Consider the following 12,879-nt stretch of genomic DNA (forward strand, 5'->3'; position numbering starts at 1 on the left):
GCATTTCTTTAATTCCAAAGCCTTATTTATCATTATGTTCTCCCTGCCACTCCTCCCAACCAGACATCGCTGCAAGTTTGAGCTAACCAAGTTATGTTTGGGATTTATTTTTTGCCTTCTGTATCGTGAGTGAAGTCAGACATGAAATAGGATTTGTGGAGAAATAAATTTGCTTCAGTGTTTGGCACTGAAACTGTGTACTTCCTAGGAATGCTCCTCGTCTGATACACACAATGTCAAGGTAGGACGTCGAGGCTGGCAGGGTCATGAGCAGAAGTGGTAACAGTGAACTCTTCTGTCAGAATTAATATCCTGCGGCACGTAACCCTGTGCCTGGCACAGAGTAATAAACTCAAATAGGGAGTGAAGTAAGGTACGCTCTCTTTAATACCATCAGATTCATACGATGCTTGGCAGTTGTGAGGTGCTCACCTGACTTTTGCACATACAGCAGTTGGTCACCTCGTTGGGGTTTTTGTTTGATTTGGTTAGCTTTGGAGACCCGTTTTCTTCAGGGGATTTTGCCAAGCTTAAAAAATAAGTAAAACCCACCAGTCTTTAATTGGGGTCCTTGCGTGACCTCAGCAGTAACTACGAACCCTTCAGCAGTGATGGGGCTACTTTGGCACATTTATCATAGCTGTTGTTGTCTCTTACGTTCAAACCTTAGCTCCTTCTGGTAGCGGTGAAGGAGCATCCACACACCTCCCTGGGGCGACATTGAAACCTTTTCGAAAATCCACTTGGCAAAGTATGTTAAGAACCTTAAAGTATACATATTCGTACTCATTGCCTGGTGGTTAACTTCTGGAAATCTATTTTTTTTTTAATTTTTTTTCGAAGTTTATTTTTGAGAGAGAGACAGAGTGTGAGCTGGGGAGGGGCAGAGAGAGAGGGAGACAGAATCCAAAGCAGGCTCCGTGCTGTCAGCGAAGATCCTGATGCAGGGCTTGAACTCATGAACCATGAGATCATGATCTGAGCTGTCAGCACAGAGCCCAACACAGGGCCCAGTCTCACAAATCGTGAGATTATGACCTGAGCTGAAGTCAAGAGACAGACGCTTAACCAACTGAGGCGCCCAGGTGTCCCTTAATTTAGATATTTTTATATATGACTTCCTCATGATTCACAAAGGATTTAAGTTGGCTTATAAACATGTATGCAGAATTACAAGGCAAAAAAAGCTAAAAGTTATTTGTTAGAGTTGGGCCACTAATCGGGCTTCAGTCTTTCGGTGGCCTGCCTGAAAGAAATGGAATCATTTAAAATTATTCAGTGGCCACACTTTAAAACCAGTGTCTTAGGAGAAGTGTATTCATTCCTGATACTTGAACTAGAAAGAAAAGTATTTCTTGGATCCCCAAAGGGAGGACATTTTACAAGATAATAAACAGTCCTTGAAGACATCCTCACAGAATGCAGAGCACCAGGTTTCATGGAGCTTTTTAATGTAGCACCCACTAATATACTTCACCAGTGGCATCCCATCAAATCCACTTGAATTAGCAGTAACTTGGGATTTTATACGCAAGGCTATCCATTTAAAAGATGAAAGCAAGAATGTTAGATAAAGACTTATGGCAGAGTCTCTGGGGGCCACAGATCATATACAGGTAACCAAATTTTTATATAACTCGTTATTTCGAGATATTTCTTTGACTCTTAAATACAAATTATTTACCTTGGTGCACAATGGATATAATGACTAGTTATAAAGTTACCATTATATACTAGGGTTTATTCCATAATGAATACTGAAGATAGTTAAAGGTGCTTACTTTTCAGTTTGCTGAAGTTAAAGATACTCTAACTCACATGCTAGGAATGACTTTATAGACTCATCTATGGGACAGCTCACCTTTCAGTAACTGATGGATTTAAATTTGCACAGTTATCTTTCATTCTACAGCCCTTCTAAGATGGCCATTCAGGATTAGTAAATCAGCTTGCGGCCAGGGAATGACATGGAATGAAACGATCCATGTGAATAGTAACCCTCATAACCAAATTTCATGTTGGATGTGTTTGGTGCAGGAGAAGCAACAGACAGTTATGTTCATAAAGTTTTCCAGGGATTGGAGTCCATGAACAACACTTGAATGTAAACTAAAAAATTCTGCCTCTGGGTCTCTAAATAAGAGGAAAGAAGTTAGCAGCGAAGTACATACACCACACCAGTATGATCAGATTAGCTGTTGTGTAAGAGAGTGAGAAAACGTATTTTACTAAAGCTATTACAAGGTGTAGAAATTAGGTGTAAAAAGCAAATACACCAGAATCGATAGGTTATATGTCTTATCATTGCAAGTAGTAAAGTTGTAAACGGTATGCTCGTTTCAGTAATTCTTTAACTGTTTAACAGATTTTTAGAATTTCTCTGTAGGGATTGCTTTCGATCTGCTTTATAATGCCATGTTACCTTAGCCTGCATATCTCACTAGTTGGAAATAACATGAATGATCTTTAAGTGTCTGAATTCTTTCACTCGATATTAGGACTGATTATTATAAGTAGCTTAATGACTTAAAACCTTAACCTCTGAGAATATATGTATATATGAGCTTATTTTTTACACAATTTAATAATTGTCTCATTTGTATTTAATAGTTTATCACCTTTGGAAGTGTGCAATTTAAAGCTCCCTAATGTGGATAGTCTTAAAGCTTTAAATGTATAATCTGTGTTTTAGGACATGGACTTTGTGCGCTTTATCATCAACTGCTTTAAGGTTTATTACCCTAAATACCTCTGTAAGTAACTTACTCCTTTATAAAAATATAATGTATAGAAACTATAGACAGTGACTGAGATTGCTTTATGTTACTATAGACTTTAATACCTGAAGTTTTATATTCTGATGAAGAACTTAAATGTGTGCATAGAAGTTTAAGTGCGTATCCTAGTAGATATAAAGGAAATTTTTCATAATCATTGCCCTTTACAGTTTTAAGAATTTAAATTCGAAACTGTATATATGGCATCCTGTAACACACACATACATGGGGACATAAAACATACCTTTATTTCCAAGATTTCCCATTTTTATTCATCTTTCAATGAAAAATTCATTTAAAATGATATTTATTATATGGAACTTCTTACATGCAAGAAACAGATAAACAATACTGATAAATAAAGTATATGTGTGATAAGCAGTACTCATGCATAAAGTACACTGTATTACTAATTGCTGTTTAAAAACTATCATTAAGAAAACAGTAGACTACATTTGAATTTAGAATTTGTTTTTGTGATTCTTGCATTAATTACCTGAATGAAGAACACGTAAATCTTAGGTACCCATTTTGATTCATTGATTTCTTGGATTTATATGGTGGTTTGCCTCTGGAGAAATAAAGACACTATCCCACATAAATAGTCATATCTATGTATTTTTTAAATGTTTACTTATTTATTTTGAGAGAGAGGGCACGTGTGCGTGTGAGAGCAGGGAAGGGGGAGAGATAGAGAAGGAGAGTGAGAATCCCAAGCAGGCTCCTCGCTGTCAGCACAGATCCAGACGTAGGGCTCAAACTCACCAACCATGAGGTCATGACCTGAGCCGAAACCAAGAGTCTGATGCTTCTAACTGAGCCACCCAGGTGCCCCAACAGTCATATATTTGAATTCCAGTGGGCTCAAAGTAAAAAACGCAGGAGAGAGACAACAAGGATATCAGAAAATGGAAACTCACAGGTCTGCCTGGGCACACCCCTGGCAGATACCATAATTAGGGCCTTTGGGGACTCATGACTTAGGTGATACAAAAGCATAAAACCCCTAAATCATCTTACTTTGATGTGCTTTCCTATTATTAATGTGAAGTAAGGAACAGACAAAAAGCATGATGGAGTTCGAGGATCACTGCCACTCCTACCCCTATGCTCTCATGTCTTCAGAGAGGGTCCTCATGAACCTTTTTAGGTAAAGAGACTATTTGGTCTGGGAAACCTGGAGGATCTGCCATTCCTTCTGAATTCTTCCTGGATCCACCACGTACCCTGATTGATTTTACTGAGCAGTGCCAATCAGTGGTCAATAGGGCGTCACTACCCCATATGATTAGTTTGTTCCTCTTATGTAAAACATGAAAATAAAATATCCACTTGTTTATTGAAATATCTAAGTTTGTGAAGAGCCATTTATCAATAGTATAAATACCATTATTACCTTATAAAACACATCTAAGATTCTTTTGAGAAAACTATTAATGAATTCATGGGCCTATATAAAGATGAATTGAAACACTTCGTTCCAATTAAGTAGAGGTAATGCATGTATTTTACCTACATAATGTAATTTTGCAGACATTAAATTTTATAGAATCTTAAATTGGTTATGCTTCAAAATCTGTCATGAAATACAACCATTATTTCTTAAAATCTTAAGTCCAGATCTTTTTAGGCATATCACAGATGAAGACTGAGGTTATTAAGCTCCAGGGTACCTCTTTGAAGATACCTTGTTTCTTACATGTACTTTACTTGTCCTACATTAATATAACCATTCTAGGAGCTTCTCTGCTCAGAGAGGAATGAAATTACATTTTGATTCATTTGGAATAGAATGAATTAGGTATCAAGAATTCCCTTTGTGATTTCTGGTTCTTGTAATTGTTAATAGGGCCGGTTAGGTCTTCTAAATATGCAAATAATACTTCTGTATACTTTGGGAATTATTGGCTTCCTGGGGCTCATAATATGAAGAAAAGTATATGTAATTTGCCTTTCTTAAAACATAATGATGCATTAAAATTGGGGTGAGGGGAAAACGTGTAAGTGGTTTTACAATGTAATCTCTAGAAAATTATCAGAACCAATAAATTACATTGAGGTCATTCCTAAAGTTCACTGTACATTGGCACTAATATGACATACCACATCCAAAGACTCCGCTTACCCACTTATTTATTTTGTACCTTTCTGCAAACATTAAAAGCCACAAATGAACAAAAGAACAGACTGTTTGCCAAAGGACAATGATAGCGCATTGTTGATTTCCCAAAAGCCACCCTGAGCGGGCCCCTCATCAGTGAGAAGTTAATTTGGTTTGAGCACCACTCACACGTCACCGAATCAGAACTGAGTCAACCAGCTCAGTGTTTAGTTACATTTAGATCACCAGCTTTTTCTAGGCCAGGTATAAGTGATAATACTATAGTGATACTAAATCACATTCATTGAATTTTTTTTTTGTCTTTAAGCAAAAATGGTGATCTTTGATATGCCTTGGATAATGAATGGTGAGTATATTATTTATACTTCGCTAAAACGAAATGTCTGATTTCCTTTTTCCCAATGTAGCCATATTTCTGTGGTTGTTTAAAAAAAATTTACGTTGTGCTTGTTGTATGCTCTTTAAGAGGCCGGAGCTGGAACATTCAAAGACGATTCCTAAGCAAACTCAGTTAACATTCTAGCCCCAGGCTCTGGGGATACACATTAGTCTTCTCTAAAAACAGCATCAAGATGTTCAACCATTCAGGTGAAACTAGAGCCAGGAGCCTCAGTTTGTCACACACGGATGGGGTATGTCACAGAACATAGGCCTTCGCTAGGTTTTCTCATGGGTTTCGGGCATTGAGGAAGAAGGTGGGATGAATCTGAAATGCACTCCAAATTGCTATAGTCACTTAATAAGACAGTCATGATACATTTTGTGGTGAAAAAAAAATTGTTAAAGCATTGAAAAACATTCTTTACCAACTCTAATGTGATTATATAATACTGTTATAAACATCAGGGTGCATATATCTCTTTGAGTTAGCGTTTTTGTATTCTTTGGGTAAATAGTGGTGTGATTTCTGGATCATAGGGTAGTTCCATTTTTTTCTTTTTTTTTCACGTGTATTTATTTTTGAGAGAGAGCAGGAGCAGGGGAGGGGCAGAGAGAAAGGGAGACACAGAATCCAAAGAAAGCTCCAGGCTCTGAGCTGTCAGCACAGAGCCCGTCGCAGGGCTCAAGCCCATGAAACATGAGACCATGACCTGAGCCGAAGTCACACGCTTAACCGACTGAGCCCCAAGGCGCCCCGGGGTAGTTCCATTTATAACTTTATGAGGAACCTCCATACTGTTTTTTTACAGTGGCTGCACCAGTTTGCATTCCCACCATCGCATAAGGGTTCCTTTTTCTCCACATCCTCACCAACACTTGCTCTTTCTTGTGTTTTTTATTTTAGCCATTCTGACAGGTATAAGGTGGTATCTCATTATCGTTTTGATTTGCATCTCCCTGATGATGAGTGATGTTGAGCATCTTTTCATGTGCCTGTTGGCCATCTGGATGTCTTCCTTGGAGAAATGGCTATTCATGTCTTCTGCCCATTTTTAATTGGATTGTTTTTTGGGTGTTGAGTTTTAGAAGTTCTTTATATATGTTGGATACGAACCCGTTATTAGATAGGTCATTTGCAAATATCTTCTCCCCATTCAGCAGATTATTTGCCTTTCAGTTTTGTTGATTGTTTCCTTTGCTGTACAGAGCTTTTTATTTTGGTGTGGTCCCAATTGTTTAGTTTTGCTTTTATTTCCTTTGCCTTAGGGGACCTGTCTAGAAAAAAGTTGCTACAACTGATGTCACAGAAGTTACTGCCCGTATTCTATTCTAGGATTTTTATGGTTTCAGGGCCTCACATTTAGGTCTTCAATCCATTTTAAATTTATTTTTGTGTATGGTATAAGAAGGAGGTCCTGTTTCATTCTTCTGCATGTAGCTGTCCAGTTTTCCCAACATTTCTTCAATAAACCATCTTTTTCCCATTGGATATTCTTTCCTGCTTTGTTGAAGATTAATTGACCATATAATTGTGGGTTTGTTTCTGGATTTTGTGTTCTGTTCTATTGATCAATGTGTGTGTGTGTATTTGTGCCAGTACCATACTGTTTTGATCACTACATCTTTGTAATATAACTTGAAGTCCACAATTGGGATGCCTCCACCTTTGCTTTTCTTTCTCAAGATTGCTTTGGCTTTTCAGGGTCTTTTGTTGTTCCATACAAATTTAATATTTTTTGTTCTGTGAAAAATGCTGTTGGTACTTTGGTAGGGATTAGGTTAAATGTGTAGATTGCTTTGGGTAGTATAGATATTTTAACAATATTTATTCTTTTAATCCATGAGCATGGAATTTCTGTCCATTTCTTTGTGTCATCTTTAATTTCTTTCATCAGTGTTTTATAGTTTTCAGAATACAGGTCTTTGACCTCTTTGGTTAAATTTATTCCTAAGTATCTTAATATCTTCGATGCAGTTGTAAATGGGATTGTTTTCTTAATTTCTCTTTCTGCTGCTTCTTTATTGGTGTATAGAAATGCAACAGAATTCTCTACATTGGTTTTGTATCCTGTGACTTTAATGAATTCATTTATCAATTCTAGCAGTTTTTTCATGGAGTCTTTTGGGTTTTCTATATATAGTATCATGTCATCTGCAAATAGAGTTTTACTTCTCCCTTGCCAGTTTGGATGCCCTTTATTTCTTTTTGTGGTCTGTTGCTGTGGTTAGGACTTCCAGTACTATGTTGAATAAAAGTGGCTAGAGTGGACATCCTTATCTTACTCCTAACCTTAAGGGAAAGGCTCTGAGTTTTTCACCATTGAGTATGATGTTAGCTGTGGGTTTTTATATATGGTCTTCGTTATGTTAAGGTATGTTTGTTCCCTCTAAACTAACTTTGTTGAGGATTTTTAGCAATGAATGGATGTTGTACCTTGTCAAATGCTTTTTCTATCCTCTTGAAATGATCATATGGCTCTTTTATTGATATGATGTATCACGTTGATTGATTTGTGAATATAGAGCCATCCTTGCAACCCAGGAATGAATCCCACTTGATCGTGGTGAATGATTTTTTTTAAATGTATTGTTGAATTTGGTTTGCTAGTTTTTTATTGTTCCTCAGTGATATTGGCCTGTGTTCATCAGTGATATTGGCCTGTAGCTCTTTTTTAGTGGTATCTTTATCTGGTTTTGGTATCAGGGTAATACTGGCCTCATTGGGTTAATTTGGAAATTTTCCTTCTTATGTTTTTTTGGAGTAGTTTAAGAATAATTATTAACTCTTCTTTAAATGTTTGGTAGAATTCACCAGTGAAGCCATCTGGTCCTGAACTTTTGTTTACTGGGAACTTTTTGATTACTGATTCAATTTCTTTGTTGATAATCTGTCTATTCAAATTTTCTATTCCTGTTTCAGTTTTGGTAGGTTATATGTTTCTAGGAATGTTCTTCTAGGTCATCCAATTTGCTGGCATATAGTTTTTCATAATGTTCTCTTATAATTGTTTGTATTTTTGTGGTGTTTATTGCTATTTATCCTCTTTTGTTTGTGATTTTTATGTATTTGGATCCTTTCTCTTTTTTTCTTGTTAAGTCTGGCTAGAGGTTTATCAGTTTCACTGGATTCTTCAAAGAACCAGCTTCTGGTTTCATTGATCTGTTATATTATTTTTTGGTTTTGTTTTTTAGGTTCGTTTTCATTTCTATATCATTTGTTTCTGCTCTGATCTTTGTTCTTTCTTTCCTTCTATTGGTTTTAGGTTCTCTTTGTTATTTTTCCAGCTCCTTTAGGTGTAAGGTCAGGTTTTTTATTTGTAAATTTTCTTGCCTTGAGGTAGACTTGTATTGCTATAAACCTCCCTCTTAGAATCATTTTTGCTGTGTCCCAAAGGTTTTGAATCCTTATGTTTTCATTTTCATTTGTTTCCATGTACTTTTGTATTTCTTTGATTTCCTGGTTGACCCATTCATTGTTGAGTAACATGTTATTTAACCTGAATGTATTTGTGGTCTTTCCGAATTTTTTCTTGTGGTTGACTTCTGATTTCATAACACTGTGGTCAGAAAAGATGCATGATAGGACTTCAATCTTCTTGATTTGTTGAGTCTTGTTTTCTGGCCTAATATGTGATCTCTTCTGGAGAATTTTACATATGCACTCGAAAAGAATGTGTATTCTGCTGTTGTAGGTTGGAATGTTCTGAATATGTCTGTTAAATCCATTTGGTCTAGTGTATTACTCAAAGCCATTGTTTCTGTGTTCATTTTCTGTTTACATGATTTGCCCATTAATATAAGTGGGATGTTAAAATCCTCTACTATTATATTATTATGTTAGTTCCATTATGTTTCTTATTAACTGTTTTATGTACTTGGGAGCTTCATGCTGGGTGCATAAATATTTACAATTGTTATTTCTTCTTCTTGGGTTATCCCCTTTATGATTATATAATGCCCTTCTTCATCTCTTGTTACAGTCTTTGTTTTAAAGTCTAGTTTGTCCAATATAAGTATTGCTACTCCAAATTTCTGTTGACATCCACTTGCATGTGTTTCTCCATCCCCTCACTTTGAATCTGCAGAGGTCTTTAGGTCTAAAACGAGTCCCTTGTAGGCAGCATATAGATGGGTCTTGTTTATTCATTGTCACCCTGTGTCTTTTGATTGGAGCATTTATTCCATTTACATTCAATGAAATTATTCATAGTTATGTATTTATTGCCGTTTTATTACTTGTTTCGTGGTTGTTCTTGCAGATTTTCTCTGATCCTTTCTTGTCTTTCTTTCATGATTTGCTGGTTTTCTTTAGTGGTATATATGGATTTCTTTCTCTTTATTGTTTCCATATTTATTAGTGGTTTTTGATTTGTAGTTCCCATTATGTTTATATATGACCTCTTCTGCATATAGCAGCCTTTATTCAGTTGATGGTCATTTAAGTTTGAACCCATTCTTTCCTCCTCTACTCCCCCTCTTTTGGGTAGATGTTGCCATATTTTACATCCTTTTATTTTATGAGCTCATTGACTGATTTTCTACAGAAATACTCATTTTTACTGCTTTCGTGTTTCCTACCTTTATACTGTCACTTTCGATCTCTCCTTTCCACTTGGAGTCCCCTTAATATTTCTTGCAGGGCTCGCTCGGTTAGTGGTCATGAACTCCTTTAGTTTTTGTTTGTGTGGGAAACTCTTTATTTCTCCTATTCTGAATGATAACCTTGCTGGATAGATTATTCTTGGCTGCAGGTTTTTCTCATTCAGCACTTTGAATGTATCATATCACCCGTTTCTGGCTTAGAAAGTTTCTGCCGAAAAAGCCACTGATACCTTTATGGGGTTTTCTTTGTATGTAACTATATTCTTTTGTATTGCTGCTTTTAATATTCTTTCTTTATCAGCATATTTCCCATTTTAATTACAATATGTTTTGGTGTGGGTCTGCTTTTGTTAATTTTTTTTGGGGGGGGGGAGGTTCTCTGTGCCACCTGGATCTGGATATCTGTTTCCCTCCCCAGATTAGGGAAGTTTTCAGCTATTATTTCTTCACATAAATTCTCTGCCCCCTTTCCTCTTTCTTCTTCCAGGATTCCTATAATATAAGTATTATTATGTTTGATGGAGTCACTGAGTTCTCTAAGTCTATTCTCATTTTGTGTAGTTTTTTTTTTCTTTTGTTCATCTTGATTATTTTCCATTACTCCATCTTCTAGGTCACGAATTGGTTCCTCTGCTTCCTCCAGCCTGCTGCTGTTCATTTCCATCAAGTGTGTTTCTCACTTCATTTATTGAGCCCTTTATCTCTGCTTTGTTATTCCTTACCTCTGTGTTAATGGTCTCACTGATGCCTTCCACTCTTTTCTCAAGTCCAGTGAGTATCCTTGCGATCAGTGCTTTAAATTCTCCATCAGGCACGTTACTTATATCTGTTTCACTTAGATCTCTGGCCATAGCCGTGGCCTTGTCCTGTTCTCTGTCTTCTTATTTTGGCCAAGTCTCGGTGCCTGTTTCTGTGTGTTAGGAAAGGCAGCTCCGTCTCCTGTCCTTGAGGGTGATGGCTTTATGAAGAAGAGGCCCCGTGGTGCCCTGCTGTCTAAGTGTCCCGGGCCCGGTGCTCCTGGGACTATCTCCAGTGTGTGCTCTGTGTGCTCTGCTGTTGTGTCCTGGCTGCTTTATCCTCAGGCCAGTCATTTGCAGAGACTCTCTTTGCCTGCTGTGGGCAGTTTTTGGTGTCTGGCCTGAATGTGGCACATTTAAACTAGGTGTGCTCTGGTCTGCTTGTGAAATGAGACCTGTTGCTGCCACTAGCAGATCCGAGGCCTCACAAAACTCCTGGGTCAGGAGACACCATGTTGGCAGGGCTTTGGGCTGGTCCTCTAGGGAAAGGGTCCTGCTGACCCGGGACTTAGGCAAGTGTGACTGGGAAGGATGGTTCTTCTAGAGCGCAGCGATGTGGAGGAGGTTGGTGTAAGCAAGTTAAGTAGCAAGTGTCAGCACTGCACTGCTTCCTACAGGTGGCCCTGGGCTTCCGCTGGGGCAGGGCAATGAAATGATACTTGGCAGTTTCTTTGTTCCAGAAGGGATCTCTTCATGAATGCTGCCCCTCGGAAACATGCTCCGAGATGAGCAAATAACCTTTGCACTCTGTGCCCCAGGCGCTCTTCAGATCACTTTTTCCTCGCTGTATGTCCACGGCCTGTTTGCCCTGCCTTCTCTCCACGAAGAGCCCCAGTGTCCTCTGAGCTCTCCCAGAGCCAAGCATGCTGACCTTTAAAACTCCAGGCTTTAAGCCCCACTGGTTGTGAGAACTCACAAAATTCAGGCCCTCTCACTTTCCAAGCCAGTTGCTGTACATGTTTGTTTTCCCCATGTGCTCCCCTGTGTGCTGGTCTGTCTGCCTCTCTGTCGCGCACACGCACTCTCTCTCTCTAACCTGCCCTTCTCCATGACTGAGGTTCTCTTCCCACTGAAGCAGCCATGATCCATTTCTCTCCCAAGCCAGGTCTCCTTACATTCTACCTTCTTCGATGTGGCTTCTTCTCTACCTTTAGTTGCAGTTTGTTCTGCCAGTCTTCAGATCGATTGATGGGGCATTTAGGATGATTTGGTAGTTATCTAGTTGTGTCTGTGGGACGAGGCGAGCCTACGGTGCTCCTACTCTGCCACTGTCTCCCAAGATCTCTCTCAAGAAAGAATAGTCTTTGTAATAAATGATATTGGGACAACTGACTATCCACATTCAAAAGAATGAAGTTGGACCTCTACCTCCCTTCACATACAAAAATTAGTTCAAGATGGATGATCAGAGACCTAAATATAAGAATTAGAACTGTAAACCTTGGAACCATAGGAATAAATCTTTGTGGCCTTGCATTAGGCAGTGGTTGCTTAAATATGACACCAAAAAAAGCACAAGCAACAAAAGAAAAGAATAGATACATTGGACTTCATTAAAATTTCAAATTCTGTGCTTCAAACGACACCAGCCAGAACGTGAAAAGACAGCTCTCAGAATGGAAGAAAATATTTACAAATTGTGCATCTGATAAGGGACTTATGTCTAGAATATATAAATAGCTTTTACAACACCACAATAAAAAGACAAATGGCCCAATTAAAAAGGGCAAAAGATTTAAATAGACATTTCTCCAAAGATAGGCAATGGGCAACAAACACATAAAAAGATGCTCAACATCATTAGTCATGAGAGAACTACAAGTCAAAACCAAATGAGATACTAATTCACACCAGCTCGGATGGCTGTGATCGAAAAGACGTGTTGAGGATGTGGAGACATTGGAGCCCTCATACGTTACTGGTGAGAATGTAAAATGATGGGACCACTCTGGAAAGCAGGTTGGCGGCTCCTCAAAAAGTTAAACATAGAAGTACCATATAATTCAGCAGTTCCATCCCTAGGTACGTTCCCAAAAGAATTGAAAGCACGTGTCCACGCAAAAGCACAGATCTTCATAGCACTATTCTTCATGATAGTCAAGCGGAAAGTACTCAAATGTTTATCTGTTGATGAATGGATAAACAGATGTTGTAGATCCGTAAAATGGAAAATTATTCGGCCATAAAAAGGAATTACGTA

The 12,879-nt window shown here is 38.0% G+C and overlaps 1 protein-coding gene across 2 annotated transcripts in view; it reads left to right on the forward strand.

The window, feature by feature from the left end:
* Positions 1 to 12,879, forward strand: part of MOSPD2 (motile sperm domain containing 2) — a 53,997-nt gene that overhangs the window by 20,633 nt on the left and 20,485 nt on the right. For both annotated transcript variants that reach the window (XM_043570973.1, XM_043570972.1), the window contains exons 6-7: positions 2,693 to 2,753; positions 5,207 to 5,245. In XM_043570973.1, coding sequence (XP_043426908.1) covers positions 2,693 to 2,753; positions 5,207 to 5,245 — 100 coding nt within the window. The remainder of the gene's footprint in view (positions 1 to 2,692; positions 2,754 to 5,206; positions 5,246 to 12,879) is intronic.

The sequence above is a fragment of the Prionailurus bengalensis genome, chromosome X, assembly GCF_016509475.1.
Source record: "Prionailurus bengalensis isolate Pbe53 chromosome X, Fcat_Pben_1.1_paternal_pri, whole genome shotgun sequence".
Taxonomy (NCBI): domain Eukaryota; kingdom Metazoa; phylum Chordata; class Mammalia; order Carnivora; family Felidae; genus Prionailurus; species Prionailurus bengalensis.